The sequence below is a fragment of the Schistocerca nitens genome, chromosome 4, assembly GCF_023898315.1.
Source record: "Schistocerca nitens isolate TAMUIC-IGC-003100 chromosome 4, iqSchNite1.1, whole genome shotgun sequence".
NCBI classification, from domain to species: Eukaryota; Metazoa; Arthropoda; class Insecta; order Orthoptera; family Acrididae; genus Schistocerca; species Schistocerca nitens.
The window spans coordinates 263,462,637-263,488,134 of record NC_064617.1 but is presented as its reverse complement, the minus strand read 5'-3'; the positions used below and the strand labels follow the sequence as shown (position 1 = coordinate 263,488,134).

At 44.8% G+C, this 25,498-nt stretch overlaps 1 protein-coding gene across 1 annotated transcript in view; it reads left to right on the top strand.

Moving 5' to 3' along the window:
• The window catches only part of LOC126252243 (aromatic-L-amino-acid decarboxylase-like), a 41,667-nt gene extending 30,869 nt beyond the window's left edge, over positions 1-10,798 (top strand). Inside the window, exon 4 of the mRNA XM_049953116.1 lies at positions 10,512-10,798. Within this exon, the coding sequence (XP_049809073.1) occupies positions 10,512-10,798 (287 nt within the window). The remainder of the gene's footprint in view (positions 1-10,511) is intronic.
• The last annotated feature ends 14,700 nt before the right edge of the window (positions 10,799-25,498 follow it).

Here is a 25,498-nt window from a genome sequence, read left to right as displayed (position 1 = left end):
GCACAGCAAGGCCGTTTTGGTTATTGTTACAAGAGCAGATCAGTCAATCATCCAGACTGTTGCCCTTGCAACTACTGAAATGGCTGCTGCCCCTCTTCAGGAACCACACGTTTGTCTGGCCTCTCAACAGATACCCCTCCGTTGTGGTTGCACCTACGGTACGACTATCTGTATCGCAGAGGCACGCAAGCCTCCCCACCAACGGCAAGGTCTATGGTTAATGGGGGAGGGGGGGGGGGACGTGAATGACACATCCATTGGCTGCAATTTATGGGTGAAATGAGGCGGAATTGTAACTATTGCCACTTTGATTTCGCTTGCTCGCATAATGACGTCCAGATTCTTGTTGTTTGTAACATTCCAGTACTAGAGGAGCAGAGTCCTTGTCTGATGGCTTAGTGTGGCTCAGGAAATGGTCAAACCGTGAAGAAAAATTACACCAGTCTCATTGACGTTGAAGACACGATGGGGCGGAATTCTGTTTTTCATCGAAGGGAGTTTTTAATGTCGAGAATAATTTATCTACATTAGACTTGTTAAAGGCCTGAACTCTAGCAATGGATTTCGCTTTAGGCCATCGCAGTGTCAGTTCTGGGTGACAATTCTTGAATCCGTAAAACAATCTTCTCCAACAAGACCAGATTCTATGTTGGAAAGGTGTTTAATTTTGTTTTATCAGTTAGTTGAAAAGCAAGACTTCCGACATCTGTAACTGTAAAGCCAAAGAACATTGTTTACATTTTCAAAATATAGTCTTTTAGTTCCTTCCCGTGTTCAGGGGTGAAAACATGTCGTTTTGAACCAGGGATTTTTTCCTCGGTTTCCATTATTACTATGGTAAGTCGTCTCTTCAGTGTCATTCTGGAGATACTAAATATTATATTTGCTTTCGTGCAAGCCATTTCGCTGGTTCTCACTCCCTTAATAGCCTACGGCATTTTAGTTGGAGTGCATCATTGTTGTGAAGTCTTGTTAGGTCGATTTCTAATCATTTAAGAGTTATCTGTCAGAGAAAACTCGAGTTATACGTTTGAATATGTTTCAGAGAGACAAACGTCGCGGGAGGCAGCGGACTATGCGTACGCTAGATTTGGAAGACCACGTTCTGCAGAATATTGCGACGAACATTCGTACAATGTCCAGGCAAGTGGCCTGCCAACGAGGTGTAAGCCAAATACGATTAGGTGTATCCTGCATGACAACCGCTGCTATTCCTATCACCTGCAACCAGTGCAAGGATTATCGGCAGAGGATTTCCCTCTATTTGAAGGATTTTGTCGATAGTTTACGCACTACATAATCAAAATTGTGGGATTTCTGTCTTCAGTCCTCTTTACCAGCGAAACAACTTTGAACTGGCATTATCAATCTGCATAATCGTCATCTGTGGGCTACAGACAATCCTCGTGGAATGATTGAGGCGTCTCATCAGCATCATTTCAGCACCAATGTGTGGGCAGAAATTCTTACTGACCACATACTTGCACCATTATTATTCCACAACGCCTCGATGGAGGAACGTACCTGCACTTTCTGCAGAATATTCTGCCTGGGCTGCTTGATAATGTGGCTTTGCCAGTACGACAGGTTATGTGGTTTCTCCATTATAGATGACCACCGTACTTCCGCATTACAGTTATCCGACACCTCAACAACATCTTCCTCAGTCGTTGGCTAGAACATGGAGGCCCTGTACCATGGCCTGCTAGATCATTGGTCTTAAACCCTCTGGATTTTTACATCTGGGGGCATCTGAAAAGCGTTTTGTATGTTGAACCAATTCCTGATGTGCAGACGCTTCAAAAGGGTGTTTACAACGCCTGTGACGCTATTTGCAGAGAGGCCGGAACTTGAGAAAGAGTGTGGAAATCCATGAATCCACTTCGAATCCATGCCAGAATTCATTAATCCTAGTGGGTCACAAGAATGGCATGTCAGTCTCTCGGTAAGCTATTAGCAGATGTTTTCCACTGGAGAGAGATCTGGACAAAATGCTCGCCAAGACGACAGTCGAACACCCTCTGTGTGGATGTACATCATGGAAGCATGGCCAGTATACCGCGATTAGTTATCTTCTTGAAAGACAAAGTCGTGAAGACATCGAAAATAGGGGATAGCTATTGCCCTTAATAATGCAGAAATTTAACGTCTGTTGTCCAAATTACGGGCTACGTTCACGAGAGGTGAACATGTTGTATACTCAATGGCAACTCAAAAAATAGCGCCTGGTAGAGGGCTCGTATGCTGATGAAAAATGCAGTGTGTCAACGGTCAGTGTTGTCGGAGCCTTCACAGATGGATACGTGAGTTGTGGTGCTGTATATAGAACCGGAACGCGTCTGAAAAGACGACGTGGAGATACTCTTGCGTCCAGTGTCGTCACTGGACGCACCAATGTCGCCAAGCTTCTCCCTGCTGTCACGTCAAGAGAACGTGCAACAATGGTAGCTGTGTTGACAGTGTGTGAAGCTCAACACATATTCGCACTCTCCCTATGGGCAACTGTCTCTGTGCAATTAAGTTAATTTCCTGACTCAAGGTACGTGAAGTGGCTGTGCATACCTGCAGGACTCAGTGAACAAAATGTTTGTCATCACAGGCCCCAGGCACCTGGGCATGGCGCTGAATATGTCCCTCTTCAAGCCATCGATTCCACATTCACACAACACATGTTGTGAAAAATTTCCTTATCTGCGGAATGTAGATAGTCTTACTTCTATCTACTTTGACAATAGTGCTGTAGTGCTAATCATTTGGATATCCAAGCATTTAGTGCACTTCATACCAAGTTTACGTTTTTTGCATGCCACTCTTATGCAGTCTTAACGGTAAGCACTGCAGGAATATATTGCAGCCCAATGTTGAAACATTGAAGACAAAAACTAATTACAGCATGCATAATTTAATAAATCATGTGTCCCACCCTCCATTCCAAAATGGAATGCGGAGGAATTCAAATATGTCTTACATTTCCAAGTACCTTTTACCATGCTCTTCAAAATGGTTTTCAAAGAGTGAATGTGGATCTAGCTCGTGAGTACCACATATTCTCCATAATTCTCCATGGAATTTAGACCAAGACACATGAGTGACCAGTCCAAACATGGATAGCTTCACCTGCAAGAAATGTGTCCACTGGTGCAATTCAGTGTAGATGAATGTTATCATTAATTAAGAGTAAACCTAGAGCAACTGCATCTCTGGTTAGTCGCATATGTTACTGAAGTACCTCATCCCAGTTCCTCTACCCATCTGCAGAAAGGAGTTCGATATCAAGCCATACAAATCTTTGACCATTTTGTGGAGTGATGTGTGGGTGGGTCCCCATGTTGCCAGGGTCGTTTCAACGACACTGCCGAAGTTTCACTGGGAAGCTCATACACATCCTCCATTTACCTTCCCAATCTCTCCCATTGCGATTTACATAGCTTTTGAGCACTAGAGAAATATTCGTGGCTGTCGATTTGCTTCGAAAAATGAGGTGCACGTCTGGTTATAATCACGTTTCATTGTGCGACCACAATCATTTTCCATGAAGGCAATGACTGTCTTGCGTCACAGTGGGATGAATCTACTAGCAGTTATGGCGATTACGTTATCATTTTACTGCTCCTTATACTCTATAGAATAATTTCTGAATGTGCAATGGTACAGTGTGTGTGTATGTGTGTGTATAAAAGAGAAGGAGACTGCTTGTGCAGTTAAGTGTAAATCATCGATTAAAATAAAATATTATAAGATTATAAGATTAATGTAAAGGACATCCATGTCAGGATACATTAGGAATGAAACTTCCCAGCTGATAAAAACTGTTTGGTAGAGTTGGATGCTTTCCAGCTGTGATAACACAGGAATGACTCACGGATCAGACCTCACAGCTTCAGTTCTACCAGTACCTGCCTTCCACCTTCCAAACTTCATACGAGTTCTCCTGTAACTCTTTCAAATGTTAAAATGTGTGTGAATTCCTATGGGACCAAACTGCTCAGGTCATCGGTCCCTAGAATTACACACTACTTAAAGTAACTTACGCTAAAGACAACACACACATCCATGCCCGAGGCAGGACTCGAACCCCCGGCGGGCGTGGCCGCCCGATTCGTGACATGGCGCCTTAACAGTGCGGCCACTTCCCGTGGCCGTAACTCTTTCACTTTGCAGCGGAGTGTGCCCTGTTTTGAAACTTCCTGGAAGAAATCCGCAATATTTCTCATTCCGAGAGTGCTCATCTTGCAATGTATGCTGAAGAGGTGCTGCGAAGTTTGGAGAGTTGGAGAGTGTTACTGGCAGAACTGAAACTGTGGGGACGAGGCTTGAGTCTTCTCTGGGTAGCACATTCGATAAGGACATTGCTTGCGAAAGAGACAGCCCTGAGCTCGAATACCGGGTTGGGACAAAGTCTTAATCTGCCCAGAAGTTCCAAAAACTGATTCATACTACCTCATAGTGAGAAATCGTCATTATTATCCACGGAACATGCATAACTCACTGATGAAAATGGAAAGTGCTACATCATGAGACAACGGTTTGATATTTATCAAACTTTGTGCATATATTCATCACTTAACGGGTCTTAAGTGGGTACAAAAATGGAAATGAGCGTGTAACGATGGTTGGCGTGGAGGCCCCGTTCGGGGAAGTGCGGCCGCCAACTGCAGGTCTTATTTCCTTCGACGCCACATGGGGCGACTTGCGCGCCGGCGATGAGGATGAAATGATGATGAGGACAACATAACACCCAGTCCACGAGCGGAGAAAATCTTCAACCCGCCCGGGAATCGAACTCGGGCGCGCTTGCATGGGAGGCAAGCACGTTACCACCCAGCTAAGCAGGCGGACTTAAATGTGTAAATTTTCATACCACTCGAAACTCATATCCATCATCAACCTCAGTATAGATGCTCCCTTCCCCCACTAATTGCTTGAATATATTCTCGTATTCGTTGTGGCATGCGGCATGGAAGTCAACAGTCTCCGAATGTCATCTTGAGGAATTTCTTGCTATGCCTGAAACACGCGTAGAAGAAGACTTCTGGCTGGATGCCGGTACGAAAATATATGTCTTTTCGTCGTATCTCAAAGACTCTCTATGGGTGGTTTTATACCTCAAGGCATTTTTAGTGAGATCTGCGTTGTTATGCCTCGCATTATTTTGCTGGAATAAACTATACTATTTTTGCCAGATACTATCGAACACTAGGTCTCCCTTCGACGACGGCGTCGATCTGACAGCTACGAACATAAGGTCTCAGTTGATTCTAGCTCTACACCGTGAAAACTCTGTTCTCTATATTATCGTGTCAGTGGTAATCGATACATGCCAAATTGAGATGGTAACCTTTCTACCAGTAACACTAACCAACACTGAAAATGTAACTAGGTTTCTTGTTAACTACAATGACGGAAAAAGTAACAACGCCAAAAAATTATTAATGTAGAGTAATGAAATTTTGAGAGTGCATTCGTCTGAATAACATATTTAAGCGATTAACATTGCAAGATCACAGGTTAATGTAAGCGCGAGATAAACTATTGCAAATGTGAAATGTTGGGAGATTAATAACTGGTGTAACCACCAGAATGACGAATACAAACATACAAACGCGCACGAATTGTGTTGTACTGGTAGCGGATGTCAGTTTGTGGGATTGAGTTCCATGCCTGTTGTACTTGGTTAGTCAATACAGGAACTGTTAATCTTGGTTGTGGATGACAGTTTTCATGTCCCGTATGTGCTCGATTGGAGAAATATCTGGTGACGAGCAGGCCTAGGAAGTATGTTGACACGCTGTAGAGAATTGTGGGCTACAACAACGGTATGTGAGCAAGCGTTATCCTGTTGGAAAACACCCCTTCGAATGATGTTCATGAATGGCAGCACAGCAGATCGAATCACCAGAGTGACATCAAAATTTGCGGTCAGGGTGCGTGGGATAACCACGAGAGTGCTCCTGCTGTCATGCAAAATCTCACCTGATGCCATAACCGCAGGTGTAGGTCCAGTGTTTTTACCTCGCAGACAGGTTAGTTGTGGGGCCTCAACTGGCCTCCTTGTAAACAACACACAGCCGTCACTGGTACCGAGGCAGAACCAACTTTCATCAGAAAACACAACAGGTGGTGAACGGGCCCTCCAGTGAGCTATCGCTTGACACCACTGACGTCGCAGATGGCGGTGGTTTGGGGTCAATGGAATGCTCAGGGCGTCTGGCTCGGAGTTATCCTTGAACTAACCGACTTGTAACAGTCCGTTGTGTCACTATGGTGCCAACTGCTGCTCAAATTGATGCTGTAGATGCAGTACGATGCGCCGGAGTCATACGCCGAACACGATGGTCTTCCCTCTCGGTAGTGCCACGTGGCCTTACGGAGCAAGGTCATGTTGTAATCGTACATCCTCGTGACCACCGCTGCCACCAATCATCTACAGTAGCTACATTCCAGGCAAGTTATTTCTGCAATATCGCAGAAGGAACACGCGGTTTCTCGCAGCCCTATTACACGTCCTTGTTCAAACTCAGAGAGGTGTTGATAACAGCGTCTTTATCGCTGAAAGGCATTCTTGACTAACATCAACTAGCCACATACAATCTCGAAGGTAACTAACGCTCACGACCGTTACAGCGTGTATTTGAAGCAAACCTGATTTGAATCCTCATATCGGCGCTACTAGCGTCATTGTTATGCGACTGGCGCGAAACCTGTATAGACATGTTTTCGGATGCAGAAATACGCCTGCCAATTTTCGTTTACATCACACACCTTATTCTTGGTGTTGCGACTTTTTCTTCCGTCAGTCTAAGAAAATAAATAAAAAAATAAAATTTAAAAAACGATTAATTTGAGTCGATACAAGTCACAGGCAGAAAGGCCTGCTGATACAAACAGTCCTCGTCTCCTAGCTGGTCGGCGTATTTTGTGCAATACACAATGTTCTACTTCTTCATATCCTTCCAATTTTAGAGTTTTGTTATGAGAAATAAGTACACCACATCCGATCTCAAAAAACACCCCAATATGGTAACAGCAACTTCTCCATACTTCACTGTTCTAACTACATGTGATGGCAGGTAAGTTTCTCCAGGCATTCGCCAAACCCAGACCCTTCCATCGGACTGCCAGAGGATACAGCGTAATTCATCACACAGCATAAATCGTTTTCAATCACCCACTGTCCAGCGCAGGCGCTCTTTACACCACCTCAAGCATGACGCAAATGTGTGGCTTAAGAGGAGCTGCTCGACCATTGTACCCCATTGTTTTAACCCTCATACACACAGTCATTGTGCTAACTGGATAGTTGGTAGCGCTTTCGATCTCACCAGCGATTCCTTTCGCTGATTTTATGCAATTTTTCACACCCACCCTTCGCAATACACGACGGTCCCTGTCTGTCAGTCCACGAGATTTGTGTTGTCTTGGTTTAGCTTCCGCTGTTCTTTCGCGTTTCTACTTCACAATCAAATTGTCAACATTAGAACTGAGCAGCTTTAGAAGGGCTGGAATTCCCGTTATACATGTGTTACGCAGGCGACATGCAACGACCAGACCACGTTTGTAGTCAGTGAATTTCCCTGACCAACCACTCCGCTGTTACTGCTTCTCTACTGGCAATACAACAGTTCCCGCCTCCTTTTATACTGGCAAGTTCACCCCTCGTAACAGCTAGCGGTCAATTCCGCATTATGTAGGGGTGTCTGAAGACTTTTGATCAGACAGTGTACGTATGACGACGCAATGGTGCTAAAACATGGTTGTGCAATCAAATTTGTAGTATATGTGTCGCCAATGTAGAGTCTTGTACCGTAAGCAAGCAAGGGAGAGACGTTGTTATGGGTGGCTGGTATCCTCTTTCTGCAACACCAATGCAACGTGAATTAATACGATTCTTTATTTACATGAAGTGGATACTTAACTTCAATAGAGTCCATGTTTGTGGTATAATATCATCAGTAATAGACCTCTTGCAGGCAATATCGGTATTCTTGCTGTAGTTACAATTCTGGTCGCTATGTACTATCGTAGCCTATGACCCACTCTGCAAGTGAATTGAAAGATGCCAAACAGGAGTGTGAGTTTGTCAGTGAGGTTCTCCGGTCGGCGGCCTAAATACATGTTGTCAAGAGGGCGTTGGCGGCGTTTTGCTAGTTGGTGTGTCTCTGGCCTCTCTCGTGATAGGCGCGCTTGATCCAGCACCTGCTGTCGATCATCGTGCTACATCTTTGCCGATCATTGTGCTGGCGACAGCTTACGCCAGCATAGACTTGTTGCTGCATTAATAAGCGGATCTGAAACCCACAAGCATGGAAAAACTGAAGTGTCAGTTTGGTAGTGTTTGTTCGTGGTGTACCACTCTACATTGTTACAGGGTATTACTATATACATAACTAGGTCTAGATTGAGACTTAGCATCTATTCCACAATGCCAGGTCTTGTAAGCGATAACATCTCGGTCGGCGAATGATTCCAATCCGGGTAGAGAGGCATTCTCATATCGGACGATAGCGAGAGTAAACCATCCACTTCCAGTACTCCCTGTAGCAACGACAAGAGTAAAATTAACTCGACATCCACGCAAAAAATCGGTCCATTCATTATGACACATTGTGCAGTTCCATTTGTGTCAAGTTTATTCTCCAGACTTATTATGTATTTGTAGACTGGCATGCGATGGCGACGTTGACGATACACACATCGACGAGGCTTAGTGCTTCAATGCTGTTGCAGATATAGCTCACAGCGGAATGATTCCGCTGGTCTGCGTTGGTCTCTTTTATACTGAGCGCATGACCTTGATTACATAAATAAAGTCTGATCTGTAGCGTCAGCCACCAATCGCTAGACGTACATCTGGTGAACTGGGGCTCAAGGATGCAACAATGTGAAAAAAAAAATCGAAAACATAGTGCCGCGTTGGCCGCTGAGCGCCTGCGAGGCTGCATGATGCAACCCGCTTGGGTCGGCTCGCCAGCGGGTACGCGTGCTCCTAGTGAGACTAGAGCACGCGTACGGGATAACGCTCCCGCGCCAGCCCTCTCAGCGGCTAAGTCCATTATCAGCGCTCTTATGTAATCATGGTCATGCGCTCAGTATAAAAGAGACCAACGCAGACCAGCGGAACTCCTCCTGAGCGGCTTCCCCCTCCTACTCCCCCTCCATCTCTTGTGCCTCCTTTCAGTGTCTCTGCGCTCCCTCCTGCTCTGTCTTCCCTCTTCCTCTCCCACCCCACGTGTCTCCTGCCTCTTCGTGAACCCACTGATGCCCCTCCTCTCTTCATCCCGCCGCTTCCCCAGCTGCCCCATGCTCTCCCCTCCTTTTCCATCCTCTCTGACCTTTTCCCTCGGCAGGTCCCACCTGGCAGTTTTATTCTTCGTCGTGTGTGCTCCAAGTGGGTTTTAAGTGTATTGTTCCGGAGTGTTTTTACTACTGTGGCCGACTTTTAACCTGTGCCTGCGCATTCAGTGTCTTCTCTGTGTTTTAAGAATCGCCAACTGTGTTTTTTTTTAACTTTCTGGTGACTTTTTAACTGTTCCCCATGAACGTCTCCATGTCAGTGTATATTTTACCTCCATTTTCTCCCCTTACTCTGTTTTATGTTCACCTTTTTTATCTCCTTATGTATGTATCATTTTATTCTTGTTTTAGTTGTAGTGTCACTCGGCCGAAGAGCGGCGGATTGTGCAGCTGACAGCCCTCCCCTGCCCATATGGGGCAGGGGAATGAAATCACAATAAAGAAAAAAAAAAAACCAGCGGAATCATTCCGCTGTGAGCTATATCTGCAACAGCATTGAAGCACTATGCCTCGTCGACGTGTGTATCGTCAACGTCGCCATCGCATGTCAGTCTACAAACACATAATAAGTCTGGAGAATAAACTAGACACAAATGGAACTGCACAATGTGTCATAATGAATGGACCGATTTTTTTCCGCGGATGTCGAGTTAATTTTAGTCTTGACGTTGCTACAGGGAGTACTGGAAGTGGATGGTTTACTCTCGCTAACGTCCGATGTGAGAATGCCTCTCTACCCGGATTGGAATCATTCGCCGACAGAGATGTTATCGCTTACAAGACCTGGCATTGTGGAATAGATGCTAAGTCCCAATCTGGACCTAGTTGTGTATAAAGTAATATGCCTTTTACATTGTATACCCGCTCTTGTCGTAAAGTTTGTAATGATGAAAAAATACATGTATGGATGAAAGTACTTGGTGTACTTGCTGAGAATGTAACTGTTACTGGTGACGTAACCCTGTACTGTAGTAGTACAGGATTGTCAATCCTCTGAGCCCGGGTTCGATTCCCGACTGGGTCGGGGAATTTTGTCCGCCTAAGGACTGGGTGTTGTGCTGTCCTCATCATCATCCTATCATCGTCATCGCCTGCAGGTCGCCGAAGTGGCGTCAAATTGAAAGACCGGCAGCCAGTGAACGGGCTGCCCGACGGGGGGCCCTAGCCGTACGATTAAGTAAATAAGTTTGACACGAGCTCGGTGTGTGGCCTGGCAGAGCACACGTGGCACCGCGTGGTGGACAGCGTGTTCCGCATCGAGGCGAGCATGTGGACGGAGAAGGTGCCGGAGCAGCACGTGAGCAGGGCGGACCGCGAGCAGCAGCTGAGCCTGCTGCGCTACCTCAACGGCACGGTGACGGCGCCGCCCATGCGCTACCGCCGCCTGCAGGCCGCGCAGCTGCTGCGCGACCCCTACGGGCCCTTCCTCGTGCCCGACTCCGACGACCGCATCGCCGACATCTTCGATCTCTCGGACCTCGCCAAGGCCTACTCGCGCGTCTGAGTCTCGGCGTACCTGCTTCTCCTCATATAAAAGAAATAAATACCGTTCACACATGTTTCTCATTTTATTTATCTTCTTTATTGGTTACTAACTTAAGACTAATAAGGGTATCGTGCCTACCCGTCATCACCGATTTGGCCAGGAATGAAAGTGACAGAACTGAGAGCTCCAGAAAAAATATTTTTGGAGTGGATCGGGTAAAGAATGAGCCTTTTGTGTAGTCGTAGTTTGCAAGCAGCAGTCGGCACAGTGTAAAGACTACAGAATGGCCATCTGAGGGTCGTCGGGTCTAGTGCCTATGAGGAAATTTTTTTATTTTCAATTTTTACGTTACCTACAGTACATATAAACCGAAATAATGCCCAACATATTGTAGTTATTAATATTTTCATAAAAATGCGTGAAAAGGAAAGGCGAAGAAAAATCTGGTGGATGACTACGTTACAAAAATTACTTCATCAACATCTCGGAAACTTACAGCCACCTTACATAAAAAAATTTTTGACTGGTGTGATGAAGTCATAAGTGCAGGACAAATTTCTTCTCTTTATTGATTCGTGGGGACGACAAAGGAAACCAAAATTATTTTACGACGAGATTTTTCGAGATGGAGGATTGCCATCATGCACCATTAAAGTTAATGCCCCCCCCCCCATCCACATCCCCCCAAAAAAAGAGGGTCACTCGTTAGCGCAACACTGCGATGTGTCTTTATCGTCAGGCAAAGAATTTGATCAAGAACCTTCAAACTAGTTCCTACCTCATCGGGAACACTGCATCAAAATACATTGTATTGCTAATATGAGTATTTGGTGAAATGATACATTAGGCGTTGTTTGCAGCCACATTGTGAGATGGGTGAAAAACGTTTATGAATGTAAACCAAGTTGGTTTTTCTCTAGAAGCTTTAAAAGTACCATGTAAGTGTAAAAATGTGGCTTTTATAACGCATGCTAGATTGCAAAGGAAATTACTGCTTTCTCTGTTTTTACAATGAATATCATCCCAGCACGTGTAAGTCGTGTAGTGAAAAGTAGGAAACGTGTCTAATTTTGTATACGAAGTTCTCGTGTACGTCTTACAATTCCATCCTCGAAATTTAGTTGCAATCACAAATTTTCGCTGACCTTTCCTCTTCACGCCTATTATGAAAATATTAATAAACACAATGTACTGAGCATTATTTCGGTTTATTCGCAGTGCAGGCAAAGCAAAAGCTGAAAATAAGGAAATAACAACAACATCCGGCTATCGATTCTATCCCCCTAACAGCGGATTTGCCATTTGTTCTCTTCCGCTGCGCCAGTCGGTGTCTGCAAACAACGCTGACATAAATGCCTTATGCCTCGCTAGACCCGCGCCAAAAATGATATTTTATCTGAACTTTTGGTCATATGGAGTTCTTACTTTTGCCATTTTCATTTATGGCCATCCCTTTCACGTACCATAAATCTGAAAGAGATCGTTGATGACGAGTAGTCGTGGTCCTCTTGTCAGACGATATAGACCGCATGTGATTTCATTATTTTGGCACCAAAATCTCTGTCAACTGACAGGTGGCTGCAGTCATCTACCAGTGATTTCTGCAGTAATGTTCAATTTATCTTAATTGTCGTATTTTCAGTAAATCAGTAAATGTGCCTTTGTCACAATGGCGAAGTTTTCGTCAGAATTTCGTTGCGCCAAAAGGTGTGTGCAACGAAGAGACGTTTCATTCCACAGTTATATTTCTTTTAAAAGCACAAAAAAAATGCAAACACATTTTTCGAAATTAGGTTAGTGAATTTACAGGCTGCAGCAGCAACTTTTCGAAAGAAATAATCCGGTCTGGCTGTAGAATACTTTTTATTAAAAGTCAGGACCGCGTCACTAAAAGACGCATCCTCACGTGATTAAGATTCTTTTTAACAGGACATCACCGAAAGGTAACTGCCTTAGAGCCACTCCCCCTCATTCACGTCATGTTGTAACAAATAACGCGCTAAAAGTGGTAGTCGTGATTTAAAACGAAGAGGACAGAGAGCAGCGCCACGAGCAGGAAGGTGGTTGAGCGGCAGCAGGAAAGGAAGTACTGTGTTTCCAAAATAACATGCAGAAGTAGCATCGTTTATAAGCAAATGCGAATGTTCTTCCGTTTGAGAGTATTTATTTGTCCAGAATGAGATTTTCACTCTGCAGCGGAGTTTGCGCTGATATGAAACTTCCTGGCAGATTAAAACTGTGTGCCGGAGCGAGACTCTAACTCGGGACCTTTGCCTTTCGCGGGCAAGTGCTCTACCAAATGAACTACCCAAGCACGACTCACCCCGTCTCCTCACAGCTTTACTTCTGCCAGTACCTCGTCTCCTATCTTCCAAACTTTACAGAAGCTCTCCTGCGAACCATGCAGAACTATGTCATATCGGAAACACCCCTCAGGCTGTGGCTTAGCCATGTCTCCGCAATATCCTTTCTTTCAGGAGTGCTGCTAGTTCTGCATGATTCGCAGGAGAGCTTCTGTAAAGTTTGGAAGGTAGGAGACGAGGTACTGGCAGAAGTAAAGTTTTGAGGAAGAGGCGTGAGTCGTGCTAGGGGAGCTCAGTTGGTAGAGCATTTGCCCGCGAAAGGCAAATGTGCCGAGTTCGAGTCTCGGTCCGTCACACAGTTTTAATCTGCCAGGAAGTTTCAGTATTTATTTGTGGCTAAATATTATTAATTGCGTGGTAAGGATCATTGTATCTGATAAATATACCTTGGTCTGCAGGTGTAAGACTAAATTAGTGTCAAATATTTTGAGAAGATCCAGTGTTAATATCTAACTCACTATAATAGCTTACTTTGTGATTAACATTTTCTAATGTAATATGATTCTTAACTTGATACAGTTTCGGTACCTGTACGGAATTTAGCAAAAGTCACAAAACAGGTGCATGTTTACAGTGGCGGCCAGTTATCATATGCTAATGTGCTACAGCGCCGGCCGCGGTGGCCGTACGGTTCTAGGCGCTTCAGTCCGGAACCGCGGGACTGCTGCGGTCGCAGGTTCGAATCCTGCCTCGGGCATGGATGTGTGTGATATCCTTAGGTTAGTTAGGTTTAAGTAGTTCGAAGTTCTGGGGGACTGATGACCTAAGATGTTAAGTCCCATAGTGCTCAGAGCCATTTGAACCATTTTTTGTGCTGCAGCACACTGTGATATCGCACTAAAATTGTGCTATTTCTCTTCGAGTGATAGCCGGAAATTGCACTAAAATGACGGGGTTTCTCTTCTAATGTGTGTTGGTATGCAAATAAAACAGACTAAAACATGTTTTGTAGCGTTCTGCCTGCAATAACTAGAAAACAATGTCGAGTGCTGAAATGATGATCAGCCACACCAAGATCAACTCAGAAAAGGGACTTTTTTTTTGGGGAACGGTTGACCTAACAGCGTCGTAAAAAAAAGAGTTAAATGTTCAATGATGAACTTGAGGGGTGTCATATGACGTTCGACCAGAACAAATGACGAGAACAGTGACGAACAAAATGAAGAAAAAAGAGAAAGTGGTAACGTGCACTGACTGGCAGTTCATTTGACTCAGGTTCAGTCATCGCAACTACCAACATTTTTGTTTAATTTTTTTTTATTTTACCACCCCCAGTGCTAAACTATTAATTATAAAATTTAAATATTTCAAATTCTGTACGTAAAATTAACTTATTGGATTTAGTTATGATTACTATGTACGTATATCAAAGGCTATAGATGGCGGTAAAAAAAAAGACTATACGAGGAAATTTAGTATGAATGTGTTTTCTGTAGATAATCTTCTAAAGAGGCCCTTTTCCAGTACATCTTTGGAGGAGAAAGTGAGATTTACAGAGTTAGGTAGATATACTTTTAATGTAAATAAAAGAGGAGGGCGTGGGACAGGATCACTGATTTGACTCAGGCTATGTGAATAGAAGCAGGTAGACGCCACTTTCCAGTTCCTAGAATATTTTGTCTGAGGGGGCCATAGGAAAAAGTAAAATTATCATTAAATATTTATGTGTAGAGTATGAGGGATTTTCGAGGAGTAGTTTAAGTATCGGTATGGTAGCGGAGCAAAAACGTAGACTTAATACGCAAGTAGATAAAGTAGTACACCATTTTAAACTATCAGACACTATCATAAAGTGTCAACTTGAAAATATGCTGCCTCCATGTGCTAGCAAATCAATAATAACAATGATTAGAACTTTAACTTAACCAGACCATAACATAGAAAGAGTGTGCACTCTTTTCCATATATGTGTGCTTCAAAAATAAAACACACCATAATATGTCTCTATTCAACCCAATCCTGAGTGACTAGAGATAAAATTTTAAAACTTGCATTCCAGTGTGTCTGTTTTTCATTTTAATGTCTAAATGTAATAATCCAATTTTTTTCACAAGAAGACAAAGTAAAATGCGAAACTTCATAAACTAGTACTGAAAAACTTTATGACAGATTAAAACTGTTTCATGTCAGCGCACACTCCGCTGCAGAGTGAAAATCTCATTCTGAGTACTAAAAACTCAGCTCGAGGGACAGTCACAAAAAAAAAGAAAATAAGCAGATTCTGAAATAACACAACTGGATAATGTTTAAAGCATTAAATTCGTTTTCTGAAATGTTACGTATGCAAAATGTTTGTCACATTGTAATTGTTAATTTGTTAATAAAAGTATACATACGTTAAAAAAACTGTCGCCTAGCAGTTCATCAACTTGGGTTCGATTCCTGCTGGTAGCATCTTTTTTTATATTTTATTTCGTTCCTTGCAGTCTTAAACGTTTATTTACAAGATTTAAATATCTTTCAGCAGTTCAGTTTATGAAAATTGAATATATTCAATTTAGGAACGATTACTATCATTGTAAGTAAAAAGCTATGAGCCGGCCGCGGTGGTCTCGCGGTTCTAGGCGCGCAGTCCGGAACCGTGCGACTGCTACGGTCGCAGGTTCGAATCCTGCCTCGGGCATGGATGTGTGTGATGTCCTTAGGTTAGTTAGGTTTAAGTAGTTCTAAGTTCTAGGGGACTAATGACCACAGCAGTTGAGTCCCATAGTGCTCAGAGCCATTTGAACCATTTTTAAAAAGCTATGAGCCACCAAATTATAGCACATTGGTAAAAGTTTGCACAAGTCGTCACTCCTTGTTTCGTAAAAAAAAAAAACCTGGTGTTACGGACAGACACGAACATCATTTCTTACAAAATCATAACAAAACATCGTACACGTGTTGTTGAGGAATCGTCAGAAAGTTAAAGTCATCCTGCCTCACAGATATTTTGCCTCCTATTCTTCTAAAAGCAGTGAACTGAATCACTACCACTGCAAAAAATACAGGGATTCACCGAAGACTGTAATTCTGCCGCTTGTAAAAAGAAAGAATTAAGAATACAGAGTTTCAAACTGTTTGTTACGGGCCCACTAGGCCAGATATGAAAACTATAGCCGTCACATTACTACTGTAAATTTTTGAGAAATTATATTAACTGTACTACTATAGGCGTATGTGTAATATTAGTACGACAAGTCATTCAGTTACTAATATAAATGCTTGATTTCACCTGTAAATAAGCAAAACTATATCTTAAAGCTTAACTTCACATACTACATAATGACAAAAACTCGGCTTTTGCACTCTATGAAGTGACTTAGATGTTCGTTTGAAACTTTAACACGACAGAGATAGAAGCGTGCGTTGTCTATATGTATCAATGGTCTAAGATTGCTAAGATCAGTGCTACATATGAAGAGGAAATTCGCACGGGGAAACAAGACAATGATGGGTAATCGACACTGGTTTCGACATCTTCATCGACGTCATAACATCAATTGCCAATAAAAATCGACCCCCATGCATCAAAGTTGTCAATATCGATATTAAATGAAGAATTTGTAAGAACGACGTAAGAAGTAACACACAAATAATCTGACGTCATATTTATTAATCCATTAACTATGTTATAATTAACACTACATGTCCCACAATTTTTTTGTATACGTAATGTAAAAATAACATAGGAATTTCTCCTTGATTCTGTTGCATTGTTAACACTGAAAAGGTTCTGCTTTTGACAAAAGTCATTCAGAAGCAGACGATGTGGTTATACAGCTCAGGTACAACAGTTCTTTGTCTCTGGACAGGTACCGAAGCTACAGTCAGCCATTTCGCAGTGTAGGTGGACGAAATAGAAAAAATTCCGAAAGTCAGCCTTGGTAGGGCAACAGTGCGGACACCTTATAGTTTTGCCGTGAGCGTAGCGAGAGCTCGCCTTGTTTACATTCTGACGGCCGTTGCTTACATGCCGCCTTAATGTCTTACATGCCGCCTTAATGTCTATGATACATGGCGAACCGTTACCCTAAATCTACACTACGATTTACTTTCTGCAGTGACTAATGCCGATCCAAGGTACTCGAGGTGGGGCGTTTACTGAGAGATGAACTCAAAACACCGGCGACGACATGATAAGAGTACACTTGTCGATCGTGAACATAGATCGTGCGGTCTACGTTCTAATCGTTAACAACAAGGCGTGCGAACGCATTCTACGCGAGACCAAGCAGGGGCTCCGCTTCTGTCATGCCAGCGGCAATGTTGGGGAGGTGACCATCGACCACGCCGGCTCAGGCATGTGTACCATACGATTTTTCGATTTGTCGTTCGAAGTTCCAGTAAACAGCCAGTGCGCTTTTGACGCAACTCAGTGAGCCTTGAGCAGCCGCTGGTGAAGTATCAGTGCAGTAGCAGTGCAGTAGCGAGTCGCATATTTAACTTTCATATTTGTTTTGTAGTTTGATTCTTAATTTCTTTCCGAGTGTTTGTGCGCTTGCATATTTAATTACATAAAATCCTAGCGTATTCTCCTATTTGAGAGGAGTAATATTGCTTATTGATAGCCGTAGAGTATAAATTCGCGAAGTCGTTAGATATTAGCAGTAGGATAGATAGGATGTGTGCGTGCTGTGTGCGGGCGCATGAGGAACTGGCCGCCATTCGCGAGCAGCTGAGCGTGCTGTTGGCCAGGGTCAGCCGCCTTCAGGCTGCTGCCTCGAGGTGCAGCGACGGCGGAGGGTCTGGCGCGTAGCTTAAGACACCCCAGGTGTCGCTTGCTGCGTCCGCTGACTCAGCCGCCGAGGCACCTTCTAGTGTACCCGGCGCGTTGGGGCCGCCCTCACCTCAGGGTGAGTGGCGGACTGCAAAGCGTTCGCGTCGCTCGAGGCGGAGGGTCAATGTGGAGGCTGTCCGGCTGGCCTCGCCCGTTCGTCCTGTCAGTGGGCAGGTGGCCGCTCCTTCAGCAGGGCCCGAGCAGGCACACGGGGGGAAAGGCTTGCTGGTTACTGGGAGCTCCAACGTTAGGCGGGTGATGGAGCCCCAGGGAAATAGCGTACAGGGCTGGAAAGAAATCCAAAGTGCACACTGTTTGTCTGCTGGGGCGCCTCATCCAAGATGTAGAGGCGGCCTTGCCTGCGGCTATCGAGCGTACGGGGTGCAGTCGTCTGCAAGTAGTTGCTCACGTCGGCACCAATGATGCCTGTCGCTTGGGTTCTGAGGTGATCCTCAGTTCGTACAGGCGTCTGGCGGATTTGGTGAAGACCGCTGGCCTCGCACGCGGGGTGCAAGCAGAGCTCTCTACTTGCAGCATCGTTCCGAGAGTGGATCGGGGTCCTTTGGTTTGGAGCCGAGTGGAGGGTCTCAGCCAGAGGCTTCGTCGACACTGTGACGGCCTTGGCTGCAGATTTCTAGACCTGCGCTATTGGGTGGGGAATTGTAGGACGCCCCTAGTTAGGTCAGGAGTGCACTACACAAAGGAAGCGGCTACTCGGGTAACGGAGTACTTGTGGCGTGCACATGGGGTTTTTTTTTTAGGCTAGGCAGTAGTGCGAGGTGTCCTGTTGAACACTCACCAGTCGACGTGCAGGCAGGGAAATCAGGACGCGTTCAGTATAAAGACACTTCAGCTATCAAGATATTAGCAGTAAATGTTCAGAGTGTTCGGAATAAAGTTCCTGAATTTACTGCCCTCCAGGAAGCGTGTGGCGCGAAAATTATTCTCGGGACTCAGACCTGGCTGAACCCTGAGATAGGAAGTTCTGAAATATTTAGTGAGGGTTGGAACGTGTATCGGAAAGATAGATTAGACACTGTAGGAGGTGGTGTCTTCATTGGAGTTGACAAAAATATTGTGTCTACTGAGGTCGAAGTAGAGTGTGATTGTGAAGTTATCTGGACACGTTTAACAGGGCTAGGGGAAATAAAGTTAATTGTGGGGTGTTATTACCGGCCACCAGGTTCCACCGTGACAGTTTTAGAATCATTCAAAGGGAGTCTACATTCTGTATCACAGAAGTACCCGGATCATGCTATATTAGTCGGAGGCGACTTCAACCTACCTAGTATAGACTGGGATGTCTATGGATTCACTACAGGTGGTACAGACAAGCCGTCGTGTGAATTACTTTTGAACACATTATCCGAAAACTGTCCTGAGCAGCTAAATCGGCAGCCAACGCGTAATGGAAATATTTTAGATCTGGTAGCCACGAACAGACCAGACCTCATCGACGGTGTCAGTGTTGAGACAGGGATTAGTGATCATGATGTCGTCATTACGACTATGGTTACGAAAGTTAAAAAGTCGGTCAAGAAGGCTAGGAGGGTATTCTTACTAGAAAGAGCAGATAAGCAGTTGTTAGAATCCCACTTAGTAAATGAATCGACTTCATTTACTTCCGGTACGATGGACGTGGAAGAATTATGGGCAAATTTTAAACACATTGTAAATCACGCATTGGACAAATATGTGCCGAAAAAGTGGGTTATGAACGGAAAAGACCCACCGTGGTTTAACAGCGCAATTCGGAGAATGCTCAGGAAGCAAAGGCAATTGCACTCGCGGTACAAGAAAGATCGGGAGAATGAGGACAGGCAAAAGTTAGTAGAGATTCGTGCTGCTGTAAAAAGAGCGATGCGCGAAGCATTCAACTACTACCACCGTCATACCTTAGCAAAAGATCTTGCTGAAAACCCAAGGAAATTCTGGTCTTACGTAAAATCGGTAAGCGGGTCGAAGGCTTCCATCCAGTCACTCACTGATCAGTCTGGCCTGGCAACGGAAGACAGCTAAACGAAAGCTCAAATTTTAAATTTAGCATTTGAGAAATCTTTCGCGCAGGAGGATCGTACAAACATACCGCCGTTTGAGTCTCGTACAGATTCCCATATGGAGGACATAGTGATAGACATCCCTGGGGTTGTGAAGCAGCTGAATGGGTTGAAAATAAATAAATCGCCAGGTCCTGATGGGATTCCAATTCGGTTTTACAGAGAGAACTCTACTACATTGGCTCCTTACTTAGCTTGCATTTATCGCGAATCTCTTGCCCAACGTAAAGTCCCGAGCGACTGGAAAAAAGCGCAGGTGACGCCTGTATATAAGAAGGGTAGAAGGACGGATCCTCAAAATTACAGACCAATATCCTTAACACCGGTTTGTTGCAGGATTCTCGAACATATTCTCAGTTCGAATATAATGAATTTCCTTGAGACAGAGAAGTTGCTGTCCATGCATCAGCACGGCTTTAGAAAGCATCGCTCCTGCGAAACGCAACTCGCCCTTTTTTCACATGATATCTTGCGAACCATGGATGAAGGGTATCAGACGGATGCCATATTCCTTGACTTCCGGAAAGCGTTTGACTCGGTGCCCCACTGCAGACTCCTAACTAAGGTACGAGCATATGGGATTGGTTCCCAAGTATGTGAGTGGCTCGAAGACATCTTAAGTGAAGAACCCAGTACGTTGTCCTCGGTGGTGAGTTTTCATCGGAGGTGAGGGTATCATCTGGAGTGCCCCAGGGAAGTGTGGTAGGTCCGCTGTTGTTTTCTATCTACATAAATGATCTTTTGGATAGGGTGGATAGCAATGAGCGGCTGTTTGCTGATGATGCTGTGGTGTACGGGAAGGTGTCGTCGTTGAGTGACTGTAGGAGGATACAAGATGACTTGGACAGGATTTGTGATTGGTGTAAAGAATGGCAGCGAACTCTAAATATAGATAAATGTAAATTAATACAGATAAATAGGAAAAAGAATCCTGTAGTGTTTGAATACTCCATTAGTAGTGCATCGCTTGACACAGTCACGTCGATTAAATATTTGGACGTAACATTGCAGAGCGATATGAAGTGGGAGAAGAATGTAATGTCAGTTGTGGGGAAGACGGATAGTCGTCTTCGGTTCATTGGTAGAATTTTGGGAAAATGAGGTTCATCTGTAAAGGAGGACATAGAAGCAATTCAGAGGCGGGCTGCTAGATTTGTTACTGGTAGGTTTGCTCATCACGCTAGTGTTACGGAAATACTTCAGGAACTAGGGTGGGAGTCTCTAGAGGAAAGGAGGCGTTCTTTTCGTGAATCGCTACTGAGGAAAGTTAGAGAACCAGCATTTGAGGCTGACTGCAGTACAATTTTACTGCCGCCAACTTACATTTCGCGAAAAGACCACAAAAATAAGATAAGAGAGATTAGGGCTCGTACAGAGGCATATAGGCAGTCATTTTTCCCTCGTTCTGTTTGGGAGTGGAACAGGGAGAGAAGATGCTAGTTGTGGTACAAGGTACCCTCCGCCACGCACCGTATGGTGGATTGCGGAGTATGTATGTAGATGTAGATGTAGAGGACGTCGTCGAGGCACTCCGACCATACAGCACAGTCCACGGCCATACTGTGGAGATATGGACGCAGTTTCGGATATATACTGTGTTAAACGGCGTCCTACAGGTCACCACTGATCTTCGAATCCACGTCCCGTCCTTCCTAAAGGCCAGCGGATGCCGTGCAACAATCATCTAGGATGGCCATCCTCAGACCTGTTCCGAGTGTGGCTAAAAAGGCCACCTTAGATCCGAATGCCAACAACGACACATTACGCAACCTGCAGCCGCCGACGAACCACCAGCATCGCTATCAACGGTGCTAGCGGTGACCAACACCGTTGCTCTGGCTTCTCCTGCCACCTCGCAACGACTGCCAGACGCCACAACTGAGCCATATCACATCCTAACGGAGAGTGTTCCGCACGGCCCACCGCCTCAGCCGGTCGTCGACCCCTATCTGATGGTGCCAACGCTGCCGTTAGCTGACCCAACCCTCGGCCACAAGATGAAGATTGACTCTCTTATCACCTCTACGGCGGCCTTCTTGGCAGAGCTACGCCACTCCCTCCCGTCGTCGGACACAGAAGGTCGTGTGAGAAAACAACGTTCACTGAACTTCGCTAGAGAAGGCGCTGAACCGCTTCCGGCCAAGACAAGATGTTACAAACCGAAGACAAGGCAGGCCTAGAACCCAAGAACACCCATGAAACCGCCACCGCCGAAGGAGACGATGTGAGTGTGGCCATATCCACCAGTGTGTCTGCGGCCGTCCGAACACAGCACAGTGAGGACGCTGAACTATTTAATGGATTCAGCACTGTCGAAACTACATCACGAACCACAACTCCATATTTGTAGGACCAAATGAACGATAAACGTGTGCCTGATTCCATGGAGTGGCATGAGGAGGACATCGAGGAACAAGACCCATTAGAGGATGCTGCGTTGTCGCCGCAGATCCACTGATCATACTCACCACTGAACCCCTGGGTGCGAGTGGCATTTTGTTGCACCGCCACGCCCATGTGCCGCTGAAGCCACGTTGGATCAGTATTCGACAGTCCACCATCAGGCCTATCGGATAGCATCAATCAACGCCAACAACATCCTTTCACAGGTGAAAAATTGGTCTTATGCAGGAGATTTTCTCGGTTTCTCAGCTTAATTTCACCTCCTGTGGGATTTCACATGGCCAGTCTCCTGGATATCAGGAGATGATCTCGTGGGCCACGCAGTGGCCATCTACATCGTGAACGGATTCCTGTCAATGATGTCATCTTCATCCATCACCTTGGGCATGACACTCACTGCCATTGGGACACGCTTCATAAATATGTACACTCCACTGTGCACTGACCAGTGACATGAATGGGCCTGATTTTACTATGAAGATATCACCTGCCTGTTTTTAGGGTGATACAAACACTGATTGCTATGACATGATTTTAACTGCGTTGTGCAACCAAAAGATCAGGCTCCCCACTATACTACATACCAGAAACTACATGTAGTGGTGCAGGACCACTAGCACCATAATGCATGGGAAGTCCAACATGGCGACTGTAATTCTGCAGACCATCTATGCAGGATATATGCCTCACAGAATCTTATGTATGTGATACAGGGCGCCAAACGCAGGCCACTGGCCTTTTCCAACCATTGCACTAACATGTACCCGAGCCGCCTCCTCCTCATTCTGTATAGTGCAGCCATGCACCTTGGAAACTGAATACTTATCATCTGCACGACCCAGCTTGTCACCAGCGAATCACTGGGATATGACCAGCCTGCAAGTGACGCCTTCCCAGCCGCCACTCGACATTAATGTGGTGGATGAGCTGTGCCTAACCGGTGATCCAGAGGACTGTGATGAGATAAGGGAAGCATATGGCCAAATAACATCACAACATTGTCAACTCGTACTGTGCAATCCTCTGATATCTGGACGCCAACCGCAAACAATCAGATGGAAAAGCACACAACTAACGCTCGGATAATTGCACTGGCATGCTGCAAATTCCAGGGGGCTGGTAATACATGCACAAGGTCATGACCAGGTGGGATTGGAAATTCCATCCATCCATTATCTAGTGTTCAATAAGTGACGGTGTAGTCGACAGCTCATCAACGCTCTCATAATGCCTCATGACCCACAGGTGACCAATCCGAACAACATTGTTAATGCTTTCATCAAACATTACTGATGTGCTTACAGGGAAGAGCATGTCGATACCAGTTACGATGACTCCATCTAGTGTTACATCACGTGTACCTTCTCCTCGGTGGAGGCAGATACTTTAACAATGGTAGTCACACTAGACAAAGTCGATGATGCAGTTGATAAGTGTTAAGGCAAAATATTGCCCAGCATTGATGGCTTACCATTTGAATTTTTTGAGGTTTCTAGAATCATAAAAGAAGGTTGTACACATGGAAGAATCCTGGAAATACTAGAAGGTATCAGATAGATTATATGATGGTAAGACAGAGATTTAGGAACCAGGTTTTAAATTGTATGACATTTCCAGGGGCAGATGTGGACTCTGACCACAATCTATTGGTTATGAGCTGTAGATTAAAACTGAAGAAACTGCAAAAAGGTGGGAATTTAAGGAGATGGGACCTGGACGAACTGATTAAACCAGAGGTTGTACAGAGTTTCAGGGAGAGCATGAGGGAACAATTGACAGAAATGGGGGGAAAATACAGTAGAAGAAGAATGGGTAGCTCTGAGGGATGAAGTAGTGAAGGCAGCAGAGGATCAAGTAGGTAAAAAGACGAGGGCTAGTAGAAGTCCTTGGGTAACAGTAGAAATATTTAATTTAATTGATGAAAAGAGAAAATATAAAAATGCAGTAAATGAAGCAGGCAAAAAGGAATACAAACGTCTCAAAAATGATATCGACAGGAAGTGCAAAATGGCTAAGCAGGGATGGCTAGAGGACAAATGTAAGGATGTTGAGGCTTATCTCACTAGGGGTAAGATAGATACTGCCTACAGGAAAATTAAAGAGACCTTTGGAGAAAATAGTACGACTTGTATGTGTGGTGTCACTGCCAGACACCACACTTGCTAGGTGGTAGCTTAAATCGGCCGCGGTCCATTAGTACATGTCGGACCCGCGTGTCGCCACTGTGTGATCGCAGACCGAGCGCCACCACACGGCAGGTCTCGAGAGACGTACGAGAACTCGCCCCAGTTGTACGACGACGTTGCTAGCGACTATACTGACGAAGCCTTTGCTCTCATTTGCCGAGAGACAGTTAGAATAGCCTTCAGCTAAGTTAATGGCTACGACTTAGCAAGGCGCCAATTGTATCAGTGCATGTATCTTACGAGTCTCATTTGTATAGTCAAGAGAGATGTACCAAAGGAAGCATTAAAAGTTAAGTATATTCCAAAGCTACGTATTTTCTTTATAGCAGTCATAACTTATCCTGTTCCAGACTTGACGCCAGTCGGCGTGTGTGTACGCGTGCCTTTCGGCTTCCTCCTCAGTGTGGCGTGACTAGCTTGTTACGCCACAACAGTATGAATATCAAGAGCTCAGAGGGAAACCGAGTTGTAAGCAAAGAAGGGAAAGCAGAAAGGTGGAAGGAGTATATAGAGGGTCTATACAAGGGCGACGTACTTGAGGACAATATTCTTAAAATGGAAGAGAATGTAGATGAAGACGAAATGGGAGACACAATACTCCGTGAAGAGTTTGACAGAGCACTGAAAGACCTGAGTCGAAACTGGGCCCTAGGAGTAGACAACATTCCATTAGAACTACTGACTGCCTTGGGAGAACCAGTCCTGACAAAACTCTACCATCTGGTGAGCAAGATGTATGAGACAGGCGAAATAACCTCAGACTTCAAAGAAGAATATAATAATTCCAATCCCAAAGAAAGCAGGTGTTAACAGATGTAAAAATTACCGAACTATCAGTTGAATAAGTCACAGCTGGAAAATACTAACGTGAATTCTTTACAGACGAATGGAAAAACTAGTAGAAGCGAACCTTGGGGTAGATCAGTTTGGATTCCGTAGAAATATTGGAA